Genomic DNA, 24,272 nt, shown 5'->3' on the forward strand with positions numbered 1-24,272 from the left:
GAAAAAGTGTGTGGTTGCTAAAAGTGGTGCTGGTGATAAAGCGACTTCGTCAAATGCAGCCGAGGACTTACCAAACGTGTTTGCGGGCGAGAGTTGTATGGCAGCGATTTTGTTAGGAGAAGTTGGGCGGGCGCAGGCAGTCAGAGAGGGACACAGCAAAGACCCTGATGCCAGCTTTGTTAGGGGTGCACGTGACGTCTGCTAAGGCCCCAGCTTGTTTGGCAACCGCGCATTGCACGGCTGCGGCAACCAACCCCTCCCCTCCTCCAACGACCATTGCCACCTTGTGCCCAACGGGCTGGCTGCAAACGACACCCTCTCAGTGTGCTGACAGCGGATTCCTGGTCTTCTGTGCTGCACACGCAGCTTTCAACTCACGTCTCAATCGAGTTGTTGCTTGCCTGTCGTCTGGACGAGGGCCGGGCCTCTGCGAGCCTCGCCAAAAGACACCACACCGGTCACCGCACCTGCCTGGGCGCGGAGGCGCTGCCCTTCGTTCTTTCCTGGCAAGTTTCACGTTCGGTTAGATTGCACGCAGCAGCCCATAGTCTACCATTCGCCAGTCCTCACCAAATCCCCCCCCCCTTGACCTCCTTATCACTGACACGCCCGCCCGGGCTGCCTCTTTTTTTTCACAAGCAATCCACGGCCCCTGCTGTTGCGCGTCCACTGCTGCAAACAAGGCAGTGCAGTCACCTGCAACAGGTCCAGACACTCGTTTCGGCAGTGTCTTGTGTCTCGCCCTGCAGCATGTCGCTGCTGCTTGCCCTAATGGTCTAGACTGTGCAGAGTGAGAAGGTATAATGTTGCATTGGTTGCTGTATCCAATGCCTCGGCACTTCACACGTCTTCTTGGTGTTGTATCTTGACAGTAAACCATGTATTGCTATGCTCGTCGGCGCGCGCATCAAGCTCCTCCGACCTCGGGAGAGCAAAACTCAGCAGGCATGAGCTCTTCGGATGCGTCTCTTAGATCCGCTTCCGGCCACTAAGCACGAGGCATCACTACGAGGCCGGACCGAAAGCGGGAATGCGGGAGATGTGCTTTTCACGACAAAGCAACTTTGCAAGTGGTCGGCACTGGTTTCCAGCTGCGCTAGTTACTGCGTTCCCACGACCGGATTCCACTCTACTGGATGGATGATTAAGCTGCCCCACAATTCACTCTTCGTCATCCATGACCAGCTCGGTCAAAGCCTCGTCTGCAGCCCAATTGATGCCGCTGCCGACCACCATTGCTGACAAGATGCCTTTGAGCGTCGAAACCCTCCGCCGCGACTCCTTGACCTCCTTCTCCACGGCATCGACTCGCTGACGTAATTGTGCATCTTGTATGTCCTGTGCTGACTGCTTCTTCATTTCCTCTGCCAAAGCAAGCATCGTCTGCGCCAACTCGCGGTTCTTCTGCTTCGCGGCAATGTTGCCCTGTTCTGCAACACTCAGGGTGCGCGTAACCGCAGCAAGCTTTGATGTCTCAAGGCCATGGACCATTGAGACGGTGTCGTTCTCCGCAATCAGCGGCAGTATGCGTCTGAACATGATAAGAAATCTGTTCTGTATGATCAAGTTTTGACCTACTTTTCACCAAAGGGCGTTTGTTCGCCACCATGAACGGCCTTGAGAACAGGATCCATGACCAAGACGTTGTCTGTTATCTTGTTCCTGATGTCGTACTCTGCCTTTGCCTCCATGGCTTCGTGCTGCGCCATAGTCAGCCGCTCTTCGACCAGGTCATCTGGAAGCGCTGTGAAGTCATGCGCATGTGCTACATTCGCAGTTAATCTCCAGATACTTGCAGTGAGGCTGCAGGATGAGACATGCCTGCTTGTTGCGCCTGAATGAGGCTCTGTTGCAACTCAAGTTCCCTGAGTTGATCGTAAAGCTGCAGGGCTAGCTCCTCGGTCTCGGAGAACGCGAACGCGTCGCTGTGATTTGTTTGCAGCAGCTGCGCGTAGCCGTTTGAGTCTGGAGCCCTGACAGCTGCATCTACCATGTCAACATCTTTGTTCGCCATGTTGATGATTGACTATTCACAACTGCTCAGGGCGGGCGACCAAGACATGGCACATCTGACCAGGCGCGACTTTCACTATGATGCAGCGTCGGCGGGCCCATGCGCCGATCCCTGCGGCAGGTATCCTTGGCGTATTTTGGTACCATGTGCTCACGCTTCAACAATTCAGACCTCGTCTTTCCTCTGGAACTGCCCCGACAGCACTCCGACAAGCTGGCGGGCTCAACTGAATGTCCCTGCAGATAGCAGTAGCTCATACGGGCCAGCGTCTTGACGCTGATCCCGTTGCCTTCAGTTCCGTCGATGCGCTCAAGTACTGGATCTCCAGGACAACAGAGATTCCGCCCGAGCAGCAAGTGCTGCTCACGACGCAGGGGAAACATGTCAAGTTGCAGGCGCTGTTGACAGAGGTAAGGCCGCCTCATAACGTCCCATAACATGTGCTGAGAGTCATCAAATAGAAGGAAATATTTGTATTCAGTCGCGAATTGTCAAATAACCCCCAGGCTGCCATATCGTCCACGCCACTGCCCGAAGCCTTCACTCCCGGCGATGCGCCAAACCACCTCACAAATAATACTGACCTGCGAGCATGGCAAGCCCTCTTTCAAGCCCGCCGCGACTGGGCATTCGCACTCCTCGAGAAGTCGCATTCCATGTCACGCGTAGCCTCAAAGCACTTTGCCGAACAAGCCACCATCGAGAGAGGCACACAAGTAGCGGTTGGAAACCATGATGCGCATATCAAGGGGTTGGAGCAAAAGTACCAGGCAGCCAAGGAGTGGTATGACGGGGTGGAGAAGGAAGCCGGGGACAACCTACGACGGCTCGATGCCGACTTTGAGCAGCTAGGGACAGTACCCGCCATCGTAAACTTCACTCGATTCCTTGCCAAGGAGATGCGACCACCGCAGAATATACCCAACAATGCCATTGTTCGCGAGACCCTCCAGCACTTCATCGACGTCGAGGCTGTCAAAAAGGCCACGGCCACCAGCAAGCGTGTACGAGAATCTTTCGGGAAGCGAATGGCCAATATGAGGGCACAATTAGAGAAGATCGGGTCCGACTACAACGAGCTCCTGAGCGCCGTCGGCCAGAGCCAGAGCCGATCCATCGTCGACGATTCCGAAGAACCCACCCGACTATATAATGAGATAGATGCTGTCGCAAAGAAAGTGGAATCCGACTTTGAGCATGTAATGGGCCTCGAGGCAAGCTCCAGGTCAGTCGCGCAGGTCTCCAAAATGGCTCTACTTCATACCCGAAACTTTTTGCCGGCTATCCAAGAATACAGCATCGAGATGAGCGATCTCGTGCGACGGGCTGTTGAGCAGAAGAATTCTGCCATCAGAAATTCGGTAGAGAGTATGCAGGGTATTGCCAACATAGAATCAATTATTGCAAGCTTGGGCGCAGAACTGGAGCAGATCAGTATACCAGAGGAGGGTGTGGCCGCCTTTGAGCTCATCTCCTTGGTCGGCCGTCTCCCTTACATTTACGGTACACTGTTAGTTGAGGCTGTTCGGAGACGGGAGTGGATGGAGAGGATGGAAAGAGACACATCATCGCTCGCTGAAGAGATGGCGACTTTCCAGGAGGAGGAAGAGCGCCGGCGCAAGAAGTGGTTGAAGCCAATTGCTGACGTCATCAACGTAGAGGCGGTTCAGGGTGGTCTCCTTGGGTTTGAGATGAATGTGCAGCCGGAGAAGACAGTTTGGCCACCAGTCACTCGAGAAGAACTTCGGGAGTACCTGCAGAACCTGCAGAGATTAGAAGGACAGGAAACTGAAGCAGAAGCATTTGCCCAGGCTATCAAAGACTTAGACCGTCCTACGAAGCAACAGATCAAGCGCGCGAAGAACTTCAAGATGGGCAGTGTGCATGAGCCAGCGTTCGGCAGAGGCTCACAACTTTTGGTCAGAGGTGATGATGAGCTGCGTGTGCTGAAAGAAGGCAACGCAAAGCTCGAAGATGAACTCAGAGGCTATAAGAGCCGCGTTCGTCGACTAGAAGACCTAGTGCATCGCCAGACTACTGTTAGCAGACTTTCGGTGGGTGCACCACCTTCATTCGGGATGCCTGAACCAGGTGAATCAACACCAACAGCCGAAGTCGCTTCACCCAGGCTTCAGGACGAATTATCTAGACGTTCCTCCATCTCTTCGAGACGATACTCGGCAAATACAGGACAGGAAGATAAGCGTCGCATTCTGCGCCTCGAGCAGGAACTGGCGGCAGAAAAGGAAGCGCGTGCGAAGCTCGAAAATGACGCGCAAGCTCGGAGAGACGAAGACGCAGACCAACAACGGCAGTTTGAAGAAGCAATGTCTACTAAGAACAACATCATGGAGAACATGCGTGCGCAACAAAAGGAGTTTGCCGACGAGAGGAAGTCGCTTGAAGACGAGATTCGGGCGTACAAGACTAGGATCGAAGAGGCTGAGGACGAGTTGGATCGTGTTCTGGGTAGTCGAGATAATGAACGGACTGGTGTCGATGGTAGGCTGCAAGAACTTGTGTCTGAACTCGAGCAATCGCGCAAGAATGCCGCTGAGCAGAGCAAGCGTGCCAGTGAGCGAATCGAAGCACTCCAGGCAGAGCTCGTCGACCGCAAGGCTGTCAAATCACAGGAACGTGAATCGTTAGCTGCGGCTTTCAGCCACCTCTCACCAGGCACGAACGTGCCTGATGACCATTCGGCGCTTATTTCACAGCTTGAGGATCTGGCGGTACGATCACTAAACCATCAGAAAGAGCTTGAGCAGGCTGTCGCGATGGCCAAGTCCGACAATGAGAATGCCCACGCTAGAATTGAGGAACAACAACACGACTTCAACACCAAGCTTGGTGAGCACGAAAAGCAAGTCGCATCCCTCAAGGAAGAGCTGGATGTAGAAAAGGCAAGAGTGGCCTCTATCACTGCAGAGCTTGAGGAGGAACGAGGTCACTTGCATGATCTCCGCACCAAGTTTGCTGAAGGCGAAACCGGGTCTGAAGCTCTCAGGAAGCGAGTTGAGGAGGAAGAAGCCAAAGTTGGTCGTCTTCAGACTGAGTTGGCAGAGAAGAGCTCGCACGCCAACAGCCTGGACGTTGAACTCATGCGCATCGAAAAGAAGCTGCGCAAACTGGAAGAAGTGGATACATCCCGTACCCATCAGCTCATGCATCGCGCAAAGGACCTCAGCCAGCGTCTGTACACACAGCATGAGCGCCTAGTTCGTTTGCTAGAAGCACTGGGCTTTGTCATCACTCATGAAGATGGCGAGATGGTTCTCCAACGAGCGTCCAGGATTGGTGGTAGCACTGTCATGACCGACACCAGTGCGGGACTGAGCCGTAGCACCACAACACCCTCACCCACTCCACTGAAGCGCTTCCTAGAAGATATTGGAGATTTACACTTCCTTCAGTGGACCGAGGCCACTAGCCCAGAAGAGGAAGACCAGCGATACCAAGAGCTCATTTCCAAGTTGGAGCTTTTCAATGTAGAGACGTTTAGCGATGCTGTGGCAAAGCGAATGCGTGACATGGAGCACACAGCACGAAAGTGGCAAAAGGAAGCTCGAGCATACCGAGACAAAGCACATCGTTTCCAAGCCGACTCACACGACAAGATTGCGTATCGCTCATTCAAGGAAGGCGACCTGGCCCTCTTTCTGCCGACCCGCAACAATGCCCATCGTCCTTGGGCTGCCTTCAACGTTGGCGCGCCACATTTCTTCCTTAGAGAGCAAGATACTCATAGGCTGGGTGGCAAAGAGTGGCTTGTGGCCCGTATCTCCAAGGTAGAAGAGCGGATTGTTGATTTGTCCAAGACAATGGATGGAGCGCCTCGAGCATCTTTGGATGACCGCTCCATCGCTTCCAGTAACGCTGTATCGTTCGAAGACGACAACCCATTTGAGCTCTCAGATGGACTACGCTGGTATCTACTCGAAGCAACTGAAGAAAAAGCAATGGCACCCGGAACTCCCGGCATCAAAGGCGCCGTGACGGTTAAGAGCAGTCTCGAAACCGGCCAAGGCGAAATGCAAAAAGCAAAGAAGAAATCCATGGATCCCGCCACCCAACTCGGCAAGTCCCTCGACAGCCGTCGCAGCAGTGGCAACAGCAAGAAAAGTGCGCCCTTGGTCGGCGTCAGCCGCAACTCAGCAGAAGCCCTCTCGCCCTCCGAACGCCCCGACTCGGCTGCTGCAACACGCGGCCCTAGTCCAGCCGGCGCCCACGGTCCCAGCCACCTCCGTCAGACATCCACCAACGGCCGTGGCCCAGACAAGACAGCAGACGATGGAAACGGAGGCAATGTGCGCGACCTACTCTGGGGACCTTAGGTTTGCGCTTCTTGTAAATCTAAGCTCCCCGAAAAACGTACCTAGTCAACACTTTAACTAACGTTTTCGCTTAGCAGACATCGTCTTCCTATGCTTCAAAGCGTCGGTCCATGTTCGAACCCTTCACTTCTTCGAGCGCGCAAACGGCGGGTATGAATATGGGCGCCGAGCCTGTCAAACAGAGAGCGGGGAGTCAGCCTGATATTAAGACTGCAAGCCCGAGTGAGAGGAGGCCGCCGCCGCCTGCCAGGAAAAGTAGTATTTGGGATTCTTTCTTTCAGTATGAATATGAGTATAGGGGGAAGGGTGTGAGGAAATAAGGATCATGGTTTGAGGGAGGGAACAGAGGTGTATTATAGCTAGGGACGTGGGTGAGCACTTATGCGCAAAGCATAGGCGTCATTGGGGTATAGATTATTCAGGTTTAAGCAAGCCTACGCAGAGAATACTTTGCTCTGGAGGGCTGGCGTTTCGCAGTCGTAGCTGTAGTAGTATTGGTATTAGTATTATGAAGAACCGTACCGATTATCACAATGATTAGAAGTTTACTCATACCTCACCTCATCTTCTCTACTTTACACTTCACCTTACCTCGCACGTTCATTCACTATCCAAGGCAACACAAAAACCATCACATGATACAGCAAAGCCGCGAAAATCCGGCCTGTCTCTCGGCGCAAAAATACCAAGAAATCAGGTGCAAGGGTACGACTACGTATACCATTACATCACCTCTGATCTTGGAACTTGGTCGATCATTTGCCTTGCTACCGTCAGTCGTCTACCCGATGTGTTCAGTGGACCACAAGATCATCTATGTACTTCTTGGCTCTCACGAAACAAGTAAAATTTTCTTGAATTCTAGCCTGTTGGTGCCAAGGGATCAACCGTCATGTATGGTACTCAACGGCGGGGCTTCTTAAATGGGAGAATGATAATGTGTTGTGGCGATGCTGGATAACGGGTAATGGCTGTTGGGTTGGTGGGGGAAAGGTCACGGTACCTTTTTTCAGGGCTGCATGCAAGGGTATCGTGGTTGAGAAAGAGGGATCGTGGGGGTTTGTTAATTGTGTTTGTGATTCTGATTGCTTGTTGTGTTGAAAGAGATGGGATAGATGGTTGATGAAACGAGAGATAAGCCGACAACAAGGGAAGCCAAGAGATGAATCTGAACGGCGTCACTATCTTTTCTTCGACGGCAGCTTTTCGGAGTATAGGGGACTGTTGAGTTTGGAGCTGTTCGTTTACCGCCCCTCTTTGTCAACAGAAATTTCCTTCTCTTTCTCTTCTCCTCCTCAGTGGGAAGTCGTGCGCTGGGGTCATCCAAGCTATGTACGAACGAGTACCAGCATGTATACCAACAACTACAAAACTTGCCTCAACAATAAAAGGGCGGTGGAAAGGGTGTAAGGACCCGGCTTACCCGCACGGCCCTCTCCGTCACGCACACTTACCACGTCGAAGTAGATGGACCACAGGGAAGATACTCCCCTCAGCTTGAAAAGCGCCATTTTGAAATTTGCCCTCTTCACAACTTCCCCGCCATGACCTACTCGCCGGGAGTAACGGCAATGGCGGAGAGGTCCACCAAGGCAGTGCAATGAAGGACCGACGCCGAGCCCCAGCCAAGTCGGTCAAGACGTCAAGACCGTATGATCTTCCTCGCAGGCCCCGAGGCGGCAGTATAAAGTTCCGGGAAGCGGCTTGGAAGGCTGCATCTGGTCTACTCAGCCGATAGCCGTTGTAGATGGTAGGTTAGCGAAAGGGGGGGTTGGAGCAAGTGCAGCGATTGGCATGTGAAACGTATTGTTACGGTGAAACCACTTTAATTCAGAACGAGGGCATCCTGGGAGCTGAACTGGGTTTAGAGTTTTGCTTTGTTATCGTGGATGGAGAGGATTGGCGACTATGTGTGGCCTTGGGGGGGGGTTTGGCGTCGACGTTGGCAAGCAGGTAGTGATGCTGGATGCCTCGATGATGCGCGTCAGATTTGGAGCCCGCCCAGGTTTCTTTTGCTTACCTGCATGCACGACTTTCTGATCTATCCATTACCATCTCTTACTTAAGCCTGAAGAGGTGGGATGCGCTAAGCTTCACCGGAGCAGGAGAAGAATCATTCTTATTCATACCTCACGTGCATGAAAGTTGGTGGTAACACGGGAAAGCAATTGTCGCCACCACATATTGGCAATGGTGGTGTCCAGGCCTCCACTCAAAGTCACACTGCAAATGTCGCGTGGCATGTGTATCTGTGCTGGCTCGAGTATCAGGTGCCTGGGTAGCGCTCGGACTGGGTCTCCCGCAGTGTGGAGTGGCAGCTGAAGCTTAGATGTGTGTTGTTACCACAGGTTTGGAACCATTGCTGTCTTGTTGGGCTTGGAACAGTCACACGGTTGGCTGGGCATTGGCCAATTAGTCGAGGCCGATAGGTTAACAAAAAGCGTTGCAAAAGAAGATACGTGGTCGAGAGAAGTGATTTGGCGCTTGCGGCCTTGTTCTCTCTGCGCGTGATGTGGAGGGGCGTTGAGAGCGGTGTTGGAGAGATGGGAAGCGGGGTCTTCTCAAGGCCAGGCAATGTGGGCCAAGGCGGTGCCAAGCGGGAGGCACATGGCCAAGACGCGTGAGAGACGCGTGAGTTGGCGGAGCGAATAGAGGACGAGGCGGGGCAGCTCGCGTGCATAAAGGGCGTTGCGGCTGTGCAAAGTGGAGCCATAGGGCCAGGGGATCCTGACACTCGTAATCTGTCTGAACGAAGCATCTGAAGTTCGGATCATGTTCATCTCGCTAGTATTTGCGCGTTGATGCGCATGTGTGCCTAAGGCTCTGCGGATTAATAAAAAACGTCGTCGTAGGGCCGGACTCCAAGGTACCGTATATGAAGGGGGTGCGGATAACCGACGGCTCTCCTGCTGCATGCGGGAAGCTATCTGGTCGATGGCACTATCGGCAGCCAGGCTAATATGCATCCTCGGCATGGGTGCTGCTGTGATACGTAAAACGAGTCCATAGTAGCCGCATGAGTACCGGTAGGCAGTCGAACCGTCGACAACACAGGTGTTACCATTAGTGACATACGGGTAGCACACACTCGATGTAGTCGTCGCAGCTGGTGTCGGCTGAACACGGGGTAGGAAGAGGGCGGCAGGAACAAGTGCGAGGGGCTTCCTGGCTGGTTCGAGGCGAAGCACAGTAGTGATCAACTGCGTGAATTATACCGACTCTGAGCGATTATCGTGACGTCGGGTCTGGTGATGACGGTTGAAAGACCATGTCTTGGAGTAGCTATCTAGCAGAGAATTGGACTATGTTCCGAGGCCACGAGGTGGGCCAGTCATGGGAAAGTGCATACCGCCAATCCTGAGGTGTGGCTGATGGGCGCATTCACCCGTAGACGCCGCCTTGGGTTTCGATTCGTTCCGCTCGCTACTGTCGGCGAGGGCTGCAGCGTTATTCGACCCCTGGTGGTCAAGCATTCTCTGCAATAGGCGGTAAGGACAAGCGTCTCAGGACTCGGCTCTGCGTCGTCGCGATACGGACAGATCGAGAAATAACAACCCCCTTTGTCGTCGCTGACTGCACCAGTGTCCGTGCCATGACCATTTATCAGAGGTCGTACAGGGGCGGCACCGTATCACCACGCACACGACGCCCCTCCGCCTCTCCTGACGGGAGACCAGGGGCGGTGGTGCCAATGGCGAGTCGAAGCTGGCCATGGTGCTCAAGACCGAACTCCCAAAGGGCCCCCCAACAGCGCGAACGGAGCACGTCGTTATCTGAGAGCGGTGAGACGTGTACGCCAGATTGACATGTTCGTCCGCCATGAATGCCACACATATCCAGTATCATGGCACGGATCTGCTTGACCAACTTTTGGCGCGCCGTTAGCGCAAAATTCGCGTGCTTCGTCCCGCCGCCGCGGGCATGTTGGTGCAAAGACTTGTCCATGTCAGTCCATGCCCTGTTCGGCACCACCAGCGCTGCTAGGCTTGGGCATAATCCATGGGACCTTGGTCAAATCACTCCACTCACGCTAAACTTAACCCCCCCCCCTGTCGAAACCGGGCGCCCTCCGCTGCCCAGCTGCCCAGCAGAGTGGTTGTGTTAAATACGCACAGCATCCTGATGTTTATCACTGACCCAGCGTCACACCATTCACCCATACTAGATAAGCCTGACCTCAGCATTGCATTTGCAGCAAACTTCGATTCGGCCAGTCTACGTCAGCTTGTATCCATTCTCAACCCGCCCCTCTCTGCTGCTGGTGTTGCTGTTGCTGCCTTGCTAGTCCGCTGTGCCTCGCAATAGTAAGCCGCCCTTCACCAAGCCGCCGACGACCGAGACCAATCGTGATCTGGCCCCAACGTCCGGAACCTGGCCTTTGTTTAACACCGTCCTTCTCGCCGTACCTGTCTCCCGGACCTCGTCGCTCGTAGTCTGCAGTCCGCTCCTAAATTCCGCTGCGTAGCCCGTTCCCCGCTCAATCACGCTATAACAGCCAGGCAAGGGACGATCGACATACTTGACCTATCAGCCTGTACTCTTGGCACACGGCATTTCTACACTGTCATCTCCACTTGACAGGCTCTCCTGCTACTTATAACGTCGGGCCCGCCTCTCTTGTTTGGAATTAACTGCAGCCGCAATCTATCGTCCCGAACACTGGCTACTAGCGCCTACCCCAGATTGCCACCCGTTGTGTCTTGTACCGCCAACCTCCACCTCACACCAAGGACCGCCACCACGTCTTTCACAACGCCCTCGCCATCAACCAAAGCCTTCCCAGGCAGCTTCCCACGCAAACGACTCTACCTCGAAATCACTTGAAAACACTGCAACAATGTGCGTCGCCGAACTCTGCGTCACCACGCATCCGTGCCAGCACCGCTGGTACCACCTAGTCCGCCCATGCAGCCCTTCCAGCAACCTCTCCACATGCGGAAAGAAGCTGGGCATCTCTGGATGGGAGGTCAAGTGCAACCACTGCCCCTACTGCCACGGCCACGTGTCCGAGTTTGAGTACAAGCTCATTGGCGACGGCCCAGCACCTCCAGTCGGTTCTCTCTCAGGTCTTGCGCGCGCCCACTCGACCTCATTGAACGCTGCCCGCCGCGACATCCGTCTCGACAACATCACCCGCACAGACAGCGCTACCAGCGTCGGTAGCAAGAGCAGTCTCGTCACAGCAGCGTCGGAGAAGAACCGCGCCATGAACTCGCGACTAGACGCCTACTTCTTCCCCTCGGCAGACTCGCCATACCCTGCGGTACGAGAGGATGACAACGAGAGCAACACAGGTGGCAGCCCCAGCGACACATCCAGCAACGACCGCTCAAGCATGCGACATCCCTCCATCTCCATGATGCCACCTCAGTCCCCCAAAGCCAACATGCTCTCGCGCGTGAGGCAGCGCACCAAGCGCATCTCGACCATCTTCAGATGATTGAGCATCACTTCTTGGCCACGTCATTTGGCTAACATCACACTCCACCGTCAGCTCCTTGGTAGTCCGACATAGCGTTGGTGACCAAGTCATGCCGGTCCAGACCGGATGAACAGAGCGGTTCCCCACCCGATCCACATACCCACGACTCGGCGCGGAAAAACCTTTGGACCATCACGATGCCATAGTCGGCGGTCACATGCACACCGATCCCCGCACAGGGGATAAGTCACCAGCCACACTCTTCAGACCACCATCTCCCCTCTTCGACTTGCAACTTACGACAAAGTCACTCCACTCTTCACTTCCTGTGTCTACTTTTACCTTTTTTCTGCTTAGCGTTGTTCTCTGGCTTACGTTTGCATCTCACTCATCATGTCTACTTTCGGATACCCACACTGCTCCTTGTATTTTTTTTCATCAGCGGGCGCACACAGTCACCCCGGCGGATTTTGGGTACCACAATTGCGCTCTCACTTCGGCCGTGGCGTTTTGTGGTTTGATTCACGGAAGGGAAATGGAGCCAGGGGTTGGCAAATTTACGGGCGCATAAACCGACCAAAGGTGGTCGTGCGCGCAGGTTTTTTGCCCATGCTCCAAACTCTGCTCCTGGTCCAGGATCATTTTAGGGCGGTATCTTGGCGTTGGGCTGCGATGCAGGCAAACGGTGACAAAGCGCCTGTGCGTCACAACGCACAGGGCGCTTGTTCCGCCTTTTCGCTGTTTCGTTCTTATTATTTCACGAGCTCGGTTAGGCCTGCTATATTGTATGACTTTTACGAATGACTCGGTCTGGGACAGAGCGAGGGGGAGTGGAGTGTGTGAGATTATTCTAGAAAGTTTAGTTTATTTCTGCAAAGCAAAAAACGTTTTCTTTGCGAAACCTTTTTTTCCATGCTACTTTTACGTATTCGCCTCTAAATCCTTGTAACATGTGAAAATGTAGTAATCACCGTAGACAGACGGCGTGGTATACATCGTACGTTTATCACTCAGCCGCAAACGCCATGGTGCGTGCTATAACATACGAGGCGTACACTGCAGCTTTGCTTTGCCCTCCCCATCCGGACACAAGCAAAGCCCGGATCCGTTCGGAAACCGCATCCATGTACTAAACCGGTAAGCAGTCGTCTTTTGCAAGTCGTCCGTTGTCGTCATACACAAGCCACAGCACACTATGACCGCAGACATGCAGCTTCCCACGAATCTGTGCCACACCTCCGAGCCACGTCTAGGCAACTTTGTTGCTGCCACCCCAAAACCATAGCACATGCACGACAGCCACACCCCTGTACCACGACAGGTAAACATGGGGGAACCTGTACGGTTGACTGTAACTGTCTGCAAGCGTTGCACGCCGGTGCCAAGCTACGCGTCATCGCTGCGTGTGGTCCGTCGGTCGTATAGTTTCGCACTGTCTTAACATAGAAGTGTTCCACTTGACCATGGTCATGGACTGACTGACTTGCGTATGCGCTTGCACTATCGATAGCGACGCTGCAAAGCGCACCGCACCGCAACGCAGCAGCGCACAGGGTCCTGTCTTGCACTGACGGCCCGGTCTGGACAATCATGGATGGGCTCATGACACATACGTCTCCGTGCAGGAGGCATCATCACTATATTTCCTGTACCGTACACACAGACTACGTGTGTGTGTGTGTGTGTGGTGGGGACCAGGGAAACTTTACTACGGTACTTACTACCGAGGGGTTACACCGCCAGTGTGTGTTTCCTGTGCTGCCAAGGCTCCATATCCTGCAGCTGTCGGTTTTGTTTTCTACACCGACATGAAGGTGCGAGAGAGAGGGGGGGAGAGGAGGGCCCAGCCAGAGTGTCTGTGTGGTTCCGCTCCGCTTTGCTTGCCCGTATTTACCCGATGTCGCATGTGGCTCGTTGTCGTGTTACGTGTGGATGATGTTTGCTGGTTTGGAATGTGGGTATTTTTTGCACGTAATGGTTTCTTGCTAGTCCTTCCCTTTTTTTGACACGCCAATTTGTCGGTTTGATTTTTTAGGTGTTAGGCGAGAGGCGTCGTCGTTGAAGTAAAGATGGGCAGGACGGCAAAAAGAAAGGATGTAAAAGTGGGGTTCCGTTGCGAACTGTATGGTTTAGTACAGTTGGGCAGTAAGGGAAAGATGGATGCGTCGTGGCAGGTGCCGTTTCCCTAGGTCAGGTTCCTTTTAGCATGTGCCTGACAGACCCCGCGCACGTGGTCACTTACTCCTTCCATCTCCTAGTCAGACGACGAAGAAAATCAAAAAAATTGATAAACGACAATCTTCACCAGAAATGATCGTCATGAGCAGACGCATTGAAACGAATTCCCATCCAACGCACAAGCCCCCCGCGCACCGCCACCGCCAATCTCCCTTGCTGCTTATCACCCACTCTAGGCACCGTCACTCGACTGCTTATCACATTTAAGCTTCTGAACCCTATTGCACGGATATCATGCTTGAACAGCGAACAAAAAAAGACTCGCAGATACGTAACACGACGCACGGCTTCTCCAACGATCATTCCCACCACGATCTTCGGCTTTGTTTGCTGATCATCGCGGGGCCAACCCTGTATATAAGGTAGCCGATCTGTTAAAACCGTAAAACTATCGGACTTGCGACGTTACACGGGTCATCCGTGTTGATCAAAGGGTATATTTGTTTAGGCGGGTTTGTTAAATGAATGAAACGGTTGTAGATTAAGCGTTTGGAATGGCAGGAAACAAGGAAATTAAGCTTCCCAAGACTGGGGGATCGGCGTTGCTTGGTTGGGACGGTAGAGTTTATTGTGTGAGGAGGATTGATTGACGATAAGGGATGGGGGAGTGAGGCGTGGTTGCTCGCCTTGCTTGCTGTGACTGCGTGTGGTAAAAGGGGACATGTCCTTGTTGCATGCGTGTATACAGACATCACACGTCATGCGCTTCTCCTACCTGCACGATGAAGTACACTATACTAGACTCACCTTTCCCACTTCCCGAGGCCCTCCTCGCCGTCCCGCCCCCTCCCCCGCTTCCCCGATGTCACATCGCCCGTCACAAAACATAACATCACCATACCTCACGCATGTGCTGATCGACAACGGCACATTCCACGCCTCGCCGCGCGCTTTTGCAAAAGTCAAGCTTTCCTTCGCCATCGTAGTGGTAGTATTGGGAAACAAGCAATTCCAAGCCGATCAACGTTTGCTGGGCATTTACTGGCTGATGGCACACTTGTGTCATCGCCTCCCAAACTTGTTTACTTAACTTTGCGGCAACTTGCGCAAGAAGGAAGATCATCGTCGCTTCCTCGGCGAAACGGGGGTGGGTAGGATTAGAGTTTAGGGGTTCCGTTTAGTGCGAGGGGGGGGTATGTGCGGAGGGATGATCGTATGGAGGGGCTTCTCCGAGAATTATAGTGAATACGTGAGTAATATTAGTCTAGGTTTGGATAACTAGGTGAGCATCTAGAATATCTGGGTTTACTGGAGATGGGAATAGTCTTGCGCGATTTTGTGAGAGTTATTGTGGTAGGCTTGTCTGGCGTGGTTAATGGTCGGAAGACCAGAGAGAGTCACATGCGGGTTGGGAGACAAATTAGGGAGACGCTGTTTCTTGGGTCGGCATGAAGTTTTGTATCGACTTTTATATACGTGGAGCTTTACTTTCACTCTTGTCCACGCTTAGTGCAGTAGCCGTAGGACTTTAATTAAATCAGCTGTAACACCCATGGCTGTAACGTCACCTCCTGCGCCGGCGCCCTGGACGATGAGTGGGTTGTCGCCGTATCGCTTCGTGTAGAAGGCGATGATGTTATCGCTGCCCTTGAGCTGGGCGATGGAATGGTTCTTGTCAAACTTCTCCAGACCGACCTTGACTTCGTTGCTTGGCACCTTTAGGCTTCCTACAAAGCGGATGACTTTGCCTTCTTGTGCAGCCTCAGCCTTTAGCTTCTCCATTCGGTCGTCGTATTGTGGGAGTTTCTCGAGGAACTCATCACCAGAGGAGCATGTTTCGAGTTCTTTCGGAATGAGAGATTCTACCGGGAAGGAAGTCGGTGATTCGACTTTGAGGCCTGACAAACGGGCGAGGATGGTAAGCTTGCGGGCAACGTCTAGACCGTTCAAGTCATCGCGTGCATCTGGCTCTGTGTAGCCCTTTTCTTTTGCGTTCTTGACTTCAGCTGAGAACTTGCCGCCTCCTCCGCCCAGAGGCTGGAAGGAGTTGAACAGGAAGCTCATTGTGCCGCTGAAGACGCCCTCGATTTTCGTGATCTCATCGCCAGTTTCTACGAGATCTTTCAGTGTAGAGATGATGGGTAGACCTGCGCCCACGGAAGATTCATGGAAGACGTAGCCTCCAGCACCGTTTCCGTTACCAGCAGCGTCGAAGATGCGTGTCCACAGCTCATAGCTTCCCGAGAAAGCCTTCTTGTTTGGTGTCACGATACTGATGCCCTTCTTCAGGAAGTCGGGATAGCTATCCGCAACATCCTGGTTGCTTGTGTTGTCCACGAGTACCACCTTTCCAGGGGCTTTTTGTAGGTATTCGCAAAGCTGAGGGAGCGGCAGGGCGGGCTTGGAGGTGTTTTCAAGTTCGGACTCCCAGTTAGAGAGAGACTTGTAGTCGGCGTGGTATACGGCTTTCTTCGAGGTGCTCAGCCAGATGAGGGAGAGGTAGTAGGGTGATGATGGCGATTGGGAGAGACGTTTGGAGAGAGTGGAAAGCTGGGAGAGGAAGGCCTTGCCAACACCACCGGCGCCTGGGTTGTTAGTGGTGTATATCATTATACAGACGGATCCATGTACGTACCGACAACGGCAATGAAGACTTGACGAGGAAGAGGCATTGTGATCGTTCAGTTAATTGTTTGTGGTCTTCTTGTGAATAACAACGAGCTTTAACTACTACTTGGATTCGGACAGAAGGAATAAATAAACCCAAGGAGGATTCAAAACTCAACCTCTGCGGAACCGCGGATTCACTGTTGACGTGGGGTTTGCGCAAAACAATTTGTGGGGTAAGTAACTAGCTGTGACGCAAGAAGCTCCGACGCCGATATCGCCTCAGCCCTACGACGCGCTCCACCACGCGACTCGGCATACCGACCTTCACATTCAGCACCAAACATGTCATCCAAAGACGCCCACTTGTACGGCGCACGACCAAAAGGACGCGCAAAGGCAAAGGATATATCTAGTTCCAGCTCACTCGCCTTCTCCTCGACCCTCTCCAACCTCATCAAGAACTCGTCCGCCGAATCCAGCAAGCCCGCTGCAGGCCGCGCACGCCCGCAGAAGGAAGACATCTTCAAGACACACAACAAGAATGTCAAAAAGCGGGCCCTCAAAGACCTAGAGGATACAGACTTTACACAAAAACATCGGGGACGGACGGCCAAAGAGAAAGACGAGGATGAAGTGGCGTGGAAGCGAACCAAGCGGCGTATGGAGGAAAAGGCACGCCTCTACGACGCCCTAAAGCGCGGCGATGTCGAAGACCTGGACGACAAGTACGGCGTCGACTTTGACCGTAAATGGGCCGAGAAGCAAGAAAAAGGCGAGGCAGAATCCGCACCATCATCTGAATCGGAAGCATCAGAAGAGGAGGAGCTTGTGGAGTACACGGACGAGTTTGGGCGCACACGGAAAGGTACCCGCGCAGAAGCCGCTCGCGAGGAGCGCCGAAAACGTACCCTAGCAGCCGACGAACCCGACCGCTTCACAGCCCGGCCCAGCATGCCTAGTAACATCATTTACGGGGATGCCGTGCAGACGCAAGCCTTCAACCCTGACGAAACCATCGCCCAACAAATGGCCGACCTAGCCGCCAAGCGCGACAAGGAACTTACCCCGCCACCCGAACTACACTTTGACGGCAAAGCCGAGGTGAGGCAGCGTGGAATGGGCTTCTTCAACTTCTCCAAGGACGAGGAGGAGCGTAAGGAGCAGATGAGTAGGATTGAGAAGGAGAGAGAGGAGACTGAGAGGGTGAGACGCGAAAGAAAAGAGCAGATTGAGAAGAGGAAAGAGATGATTCGTAACAAGAAGAAGGCCATTCAGGCGAAGAGGAGTCAGGGACAGGCAGAGCGGTTCTTGGATGAGCTGGGGGCGGAGTTGCTAAACGGGGAGGGAGGAGAAGACAACAGCGAGGATAAAGATGGAGAGGGGAGCAAGAAGGTCGTAGAGGAGGTCGAGGAAGCTGCGTAAGCTGGAGCCTATTGAACATCTTGCATTGTGATACCCGATGTTCATCATTTGTTCCATCTCAAAGTTCAGCCGACAAATCATGTGACAAACTGGTCGCCATCACTGTTGCCTCTCTAGCTCCATCCGTTAGCGTCTCCTGCGTCTATAAAAGCCGCCCAGATCCCCTCTCCTCTCCTCTTCTCTTTCCTAAACCTCCACACCATTTGCTCAAAATCGAGACAAGTCCCCACATGTTTTGAGTCCGCGTTTGTGAGTCCTTCAAAATATTCATAACACGATGGCATGAGTCAGCCTTTTCTACATCTTTTTCCCCGAAAAATGAAAAACTTAATGCATCCAATCAATGTTTGCGGCCCTTTGTCAGAAAACTAAAAACGATAGCGCACTTCCCTGTCGGAGTATCATTTCCGCTGGGTTTGATTTGAAAATACGGTAATTTCCAAAATCAGAAATGAACAGGATGCATGTGTGCTGCGTCTTCTGGGCTTCCAAGAAAAATACACGCGTTCAGCCGAATGTGTGAGCAGAGTTCTGCGGACAAAAACAAAAACTTGCTGAGATGATGCGAACGCACACAGAGGAGAGGTATAAAAGCCTACCTTCCTGCCTCTTACTCACCTTACTCCTCTACACCTTACTCTATTTCTTACTAAAACATAAGAGAACACTTCGAATGACTGCTTCTGTGGCTTGACTAAAACTGTCCAAAAAACCCTATTCATGATTTCACGAAAGACACGAGAGTGACTCTACGAGTTTTGAAAAAACGAAAATATCCAGTTCATGATTTTGGGAAAGACGAGAGAGTGGTTCTATGTATTCTGAAAACATCGAGTGGAGCAATCTATGTGGAGACGGAGCTACTTATATTATTCGAAACTGCTAAGAATGATTGCTTCTGTGGCTTGATTAAAATTGTTAAAAAACCCCAGTTCATGATTTTGGGGAAGACGGGAGAGTGGTTCTATAAGTTTTGAAAACATCGAGTGGAATAATCTATGTGGGGACGGGGCTGCTCGGATTATTCGTAGTTGCTAAGAAACATCATGGCTATTGTGAGATGTGTCCAGCGGGTCCTGCTTCTGGTATAAAATTTTGTGCGCACTTTCTGCACTTCTGGTCCTGGTGTCGGTTTGGTGTATATAATCTGTCTTTGCCATTCCTTTTCTTTACTCCCTTATTCTTGAACTTCTTACTTTATACTAAAATGTATCGAGCGTCGGGGATGTGGAGTTCCTCTTTTTCTCAAAATTTTCGAGTACGGTTTTCAATGTGCCTATCTTCTCCCTTTTGACTCCTAAACATATGAACAAAGACGATATGTAAGGAGTCGCCTCTATTCTCGAAACAATCCTAAATACCGAAAGCGAATGAGGGATGAGTGTGTGGGCTTGTGCAGCAGATAAATCACAAGTACTGGCTATATTCTACCGTACCAAAAACAACGACGATTTTCCTCGTGTTATTCCTACATTTCAAAATATTTATTCATGCAAAATCAAAAAAGGCCATTCTATGTGACCTTTCCTCGGCGCATAGTGTGCGTACTCTACCAGGTATAAAACCGAGCTTCTACTGCAAGAGTCGATCCCTTCCACAACCTTACCTTTTCTATGTGAAAAATAAAACCCGATGCAAAAGAAGGTGTGTCTGCTTCTCCCCTCTTTTAAAAAGAAATACAAGAAGAGCTCAGTGTGAGATCGTTCAGTACACAAGAACACAAAATCACCCACTATGAAGCTTTCCTAAATCAACTCGTTACCTACCTATGTGGGCCTGTCGCTCTGTTAAAACCGCATACCTCTTACTATATGGCGAAATTGAAATCCTCTGTTACATATCTACCTTTCCGAGCAAGCCTTTGGGTTAGCCCCAGACAGCCAAGCGGGGTATAAAAGAACTCGGGCGTGTGCTTCTGCACTCCCTCTTCCTATAAATACTACTGAATCACCAAAAAGCTAAAAAAAAATATTTCCTGCGTTGTATGCTGCGGATGTTCTGAGAAATTAGTATTTAAAATTCCACCACGATGGCTCTCATGCCTCTTTTCTGAAACCATTCATTTGCTATGAATACAAAAATGTCGCTTCAAAACGATGAATGAGTGACTGAATAGGAAGCACTGCTTATCGGGAAGCAGGCCTATAAATTAAGCCTGAGTTTCCCGCATTCTCTTCTATTCACCTTCTTATTACTCGTATGTCGAAATATTAAAGTCGTCCATGGAAGAGATACATGTTCCGGGACGCCTAAGTCTAAAGATATCTCTCTAACCATACACATTTTTCCAAAATCATTCCTCCATCACATAGAAATACCGGCCTTCTCAGACGCTAGCTACAAAATAAGCTCTTCCACCACTGTTTTTTTTCTTCCACTTACCTTCCCAACTTTTCCAGAAAAATCAAAATCGCCGTTGCGACCTCGGATGTTCCTAGAGATTAAAATCCTCAAGTTTATGTACTATGCGGCTCTTCCAAAACAGCTGGCTCTTAGAGAGATGAGAGTCTTTGAACACAGATGCCTATATCTATACAAGAGTGGCTGGGCGTCTTTCTATAACATGAAACCCATATTCATACGTATTCTTCTTCCACGTACTTTCTAAAACTTCCCGAGGAATGGACTAAAATCGTTTGGATTCTCGTTGATGATCTGAGAAATCTGGGTTGAATTCTCAGCTTACCTAGCCCATGTGGTGGGCCTAAAATCACAAGTTTTCCTATAAAAAAAGGCTTTCGGGACCTTGGAATGCGTCTATTTGGGTTGAGAAGAGGATATCCACTTTCTATATTTTTCTTGCACTAAAACTAGGACTATACAGAAACAAAATGGAAGCTGCTCCATGATCTGAGAAACCAGACTTAAAAATACCAACTTACACTTCGATGCGACCGTTATAAAATTTAGGGAACATCTACGCATGACAGTCTTTAAAAAATAATTATCCTGTCGATATGAATCTTGCTGGGCGTTTCTCTAATAACTCAACGTCGACATATTCATGTGCTTTCCTTTGACCCAACTTTCTAGATTACAGAAAATACAACCGCCACATCGTTAATGGTCTGAGAAACTGGTCTTTTAAAACGGTATTACGATGCCTTCATGAGCGTTCAAAAAGATTACGGATCGAACGGATGAAAGATTTTCTGGAAACGTTGTTACTTATCTACGTGAAACTTGCCAGACTTGTGGCGTAGTTGGGAAATTGGAGTATAAAAACGTCTTATACGCTGCTCTCCCTATTCTTCTACTTAGTCAAAAAGCCCCCTGGGCTCTGCGAGGTAGCAAAATCGAAAACATTATCTTCAATGTCCTGAGAAGCCGGCAATAAAAACTACTTACATCTTCCTGATGCGAGCTTTCCAAATTTCTCCCCAAAGTCAAGCTATGGAAGCTTTCCAAAACCCTATCATCGATTTTGTATGTGTTTGGCGTGTGCCCGTACATCGGGATACTGATCTACCTATAAAAGAACCTTTTACGCTTACCACTCTATCCATCTCCCCCCTTCCTAAATTTCCCAGACATTCTAGAATTACCAAAAACAACACCCCTATCCTCATGTTCCGAAAAAAAGGAAATCACTAAAATGCATGCTGCCGTTCCAAAGATGCTCTGATCATCCAGCATGCTGGTTTGAAACTTTCGCCGCCTTTCTACATACCATTCTGCCCACCTCTCTACCCGCCATCCCACTTCCATGGCCCAGCCGACTATATAAACTCACCTCCTCTATCCTCCTACCTTTCTCCCTCATTCTCTGTTTCCCCTTAAAAACACTAAAGAAGATTTTGCACCTTCAAATGTTCCGAGTACCAGGCCCTATTAAAAAGATTCAGTTATATCAAGCATGCTGTGAGAAGCACTTTGTTTCTAAAAAACGGAAAGACAAACCCATATATGTGGAGGTTGGCTTGGCAATTGAAACTATGCTAGAAACATATCGAAGAAGAGGGCATGTGTTTCTCTCCTTGCACTGGGGCTTGAAAATCGCTCCACAACCATTCATGTCTGTGGAGTGTGTGCAAGTAGCTAAAAAAGTAGAAAGAAAACCTCCTGAACGTATGACGAAGAAAGTTTGTTCCTGAAAACTTGATGGGAAGGTAGTGGGTTCTCCTCTTGTATTCTACCGAATCTTTCCGAAAAACTACCGTTGACCCCTTCATGTTCCCAGTCAAAATCCTCTCAACCACTCTATGAAACTGGGATAAGTGTCAGTGCCCTTTACAGCGTTGAGTCTTTCTTCGCCCTTATGGCTCAGAATATACATCGAATGCTCTCGATGTGAGAAAAAAATGTCGCAGACATACATCTCATGATCAAAACCACCCTGCAAAGTACGCTCACGCCAAAAAACCATTCCAACAGCAGCGCATCATCATCAGAGTTGCAATATCATACTTATACATGGAATCAGGAATAAACTAGCCCCATGTAGCCACCCCTCCTGTCGAAATGGTCTCGTGTGTGTTCATACAAATCCAAGTCCCCTTCGTACATAAAACCTCAGTTATATCCATAAAACTTAGTTCAGTAGCGGGGCCGTTAAAGCCGACCATGTTACCGTACTTTCATCCTCACATCATTCCCTTATACCCGGAGGAGCTTGGCGGCGTAGTCTACAATCAAGCTCTCGGTGGGGAAGCTCATCTCCTCCAACTTCTGCGCGTAGGGGGTAGGTACCTCGGCACCAGTAACCCTGGCAGGGGGTGCCTCAAGGTAGTCGAATGCGTACTCGCAGGTAAGTGCCATGATTTCGCTGGCTACACCGAAAGAGGGGAAACCAGATTCTACGCAGAGCATGTGGCCGGTCTTCTTGACCGACTTGACGATGGCCTCAACATCGAGGGGCTTGATGGAGCGGAGGTTGATGACCTCAGCCTCAACGCCGTATTTGGACTTGAGTTGTTCGGCAGCGACCAGGGATTGGCCGACGCAGCGGGAGAGGGTGACGATGGTAAGGTCCTTGCCGGGGCGCTCGATCTTGGCCTTTCCGAACTGCAATTCCATTAGTATGTGAAGTGGGGGTTTAGGAGGGGGGGTACTTACAGGAATGACAAAGTCGTCACGCTGAGCCTCCTCGCTCATGGGGAAAGAGAGACCGTACAGAAGCCTGGCAATGTTAGCTTCCTGACTGCGGCTGAACCATTGTGTAACCTACTCGTTCTCCAAGACGACGACCGGGTTGGGGTCACGAATAGCAGCCTTTAGCAGACCCTTGGCGTCCTCTGCGCTGTATGGCGAAACAACCTTGAGTCCGGGAATGCTTCCGTACCAAGCAGTGTAATCTTGCGAATGCTGAGCAGCGACACCGGAAGCGAAACCGTTGGGACCGCGGAAGGTGATGTTGCAGGGCTGGATACCACCGGACATGTAGTGTGTCTTTGCGGCGGAGTTGATGATCTGGTCAATGGCCTGCATGGCGAAGTTGAAGGTCATGAACTCGCACTGGGTCACTGTCAGGCATGTTTTGAAGGGGAGAATGCAGATAACTGACAATGGGGTGGAGACCAGCGAGCGCAGCACCGACGGTAAGACCAGCGAAACCAGATTCTGTAATGGGAGAGTCGATGACCCTCTTCTCGCCGAAGCGGTCGAGCAGGCCCTTGGTGACCTTGTAACTGCAAGTCCAATTAGCACCGGCTCACAAATTCCTGCGGTATATAGACTGCGATATTTCCTTGCCCGATTGAAGCCTCCTCTTTCTTATCGCATGTCATATCATCCCGCTCGCTTATGGTATGTGCACGTACGCTCCGTTGTATTGCGCAACTTCCTCTCCGAGCACAAAAACCTTGTCGTTCCTCTCCATCTCCTCGGCCATGGCCTCATTGAGCGCCTCTCGCACAGTCATCTCCTTCTGACCCGAGGCATATCCTCTCCTTGCAATTGACGGTGTGAGGGCAGCGGCGCGGAAAGCTGGTCGGAAGGCGGGCGCAGGCCGTGACGACGAAATGAGGCGGGAGGCCGGTCGGAGAAGCCTGGAAGCAGCCATTGCGGGGTGAGTGTGTGGTGGGAGGTGTGGTGAGGGTATGCCGTGGGCGAGTGATGGCCGCTGAGGCTAAATGTTGGTGCTGGGGCTGCTGGACAATTTCTTCGGAGGTCGGGGATGCGAACTTGGGCAAGTCGTTGAGCCCTGGACGCGCTAGCAATCCAGCTTCGGTGCAGGGGCCAAATCCATAGCGAGAACACCCGATGCTGTGCGTCGGAACATGTCGACCCTCTCGGAACAATCTCAGCCATGGTGCATTGGATATATCACGACATAAGACATTGCTGGGTAGAT

At 51.4% G+C, this 24,272-nt stretch overlaps 7 protein-coding genes across 7 annotated transcripts; 3 read left to right on the plus strand and 4 right to left on the minus strand.

Moving 5' to 3' along the window:
• Positions 1-1,161: 1,161 nt before the first annotated feature.
• PtrM4_146440 (CENP-H domain containing protein) lies at positions 1,162-2,014 on the minus strand (the record flags this gene model as incomplete). Its single annotated transcript, XM_066109874.1, has 3 exons — positions 1,162-1,531; positions 1,579-1,765; positions 1,822-2,014. 3 exons carry the CDS (start codon positions 2,012-2,014, stop codon positions 1,162-1,164), a joined length of 750 nt encoding a protein of 249 aa, XP_065959857.1.
• Positions 2,015-2,244: 230 nt separating this feature from the next.
• Positions 2,245-6,348, plus strand: PtrM4_146450 (ATG11 multi-domain protein; the record flags this gene model as incomplete). Its single annotated transcript, XM_001938879.2, has 2 exons — positions 2,245-2,424; positions 2,476-6,348. 2 exons carry the CDS (start codon positions 2,245-2,247, stop codon positions 6,346-6,348), a joined length of 4,053 nt encoding a protein of 1,350 aa, XP_001938914.2.
• A 1,364-nt stretch (positions 6,349-7,712) lies between these two features.
• PtrM4_146460 (uncharacterized protein) lies at positions 7,713-7,859 on the minus strand (the record flags this gene model as incomplete). The annotated part of the gene is made up of 1 exon (XM_066109875.1): positions 7,713-7,859. One exon carries the CDS (start codon positions 7,857-7,859, stop codon positions 7,713-7,715), a length of 147 nt encoding a protein of 48 aa, XP_065959858.1.
• Positions 7,860-11,185: 3,326 nt separating this feature from the next.
• Positions 11,186-11,788, plus strand: PtrM4_146470 (uncharacterized protein; the record flags this gene model as incomplete). The annotated part of the gene is made up of 1 exon (XM_001938877.2): positions 11,186-11,788. One exon carries the CDS (start codon positions 11,186-11,188, stop codon positions 11,786-11,788), a length of 603 nt encoding a protein of 200 aa, XP_001938912.1.
• A 3,666-nt stretch (positions 11,789-15,454) lies between these two features.
• PtrM4_146480 (ThrA, Homoserine dehydrogenase) lies at positions 15,455-16,620 on the minus strand (the record flags this gene model as incomplete). Its single annotated transcript, XM_001938876.2, has 2 exons — positions 15,455-16,533; positions 16,584-16,620. The coding sequence occupies 2 exons, from the start codon at positions 16,618-16,620 to the stop codon at positions 15,455-15,457; spliced, it is 1,116 nt and encodes a 371-aa protein (XP_001938911.1).
• Positions 16,621-16,900: 280 nt separating this feature from the next.
• Positions 16,901-17,980, plus strand: PtrM4_146490 (DUF4078 domain containing protein; the record flags this gene model as incomplete). The annotated part of the gene is made up of 2 exons (XM_066109876.1): positions 16,901-17,726; positions 17,859-17,980. 2 exons carry the CDS (start codon positions 16,901-16,903, stop codon positions 17,978-17,980), a joined length of 948 nt encoding a protein of 315 aa, XP_065959859.1.
• Positions 17,981-22,576: 4,596 nt separating this feature from the next.
• PtrM4_146500 (AcoB, Pyruvate-2-oxoglutarate dehydrogenase) lies at positions 22,577-23,981 on the minus strand (the record flags this gene model as incomplete). Its single annotated transcript, XM_001938874.1, has 5 exons — positions 22,577-22,984; positions 23,036-23,099; positions 23,148-23,434; positions 23,484-23,607; positions 23,740-23,981. The coding sequence occupies 5 exons, from the start codon at positions 23,979-23,981 to the stop codon at positions 22,577-22,579; spliced, it is 1,125 nt and encodes a 374-aa protein (XP_001938909.1).
• Between the last annotated feature and the right edge of the window lie 291 nt (positions 23,982-24,272).

Source organism: Pyrenophora tritici-repentis, chromosome 9 (assembly GCF_003171515.1).
Source record: "Pyrenophora tritici-repentis strain M4 chromosome 9, whole genome shotgun sequence".
Taxonomy (NCBI): domain Eukaryota; kingdom Fungi; phylum Ascomycota; class Dothideomycetes; order Pleosporales; family Pleosporaceae; genus Pyrenophora; species Pyrenophora tritici-repentis.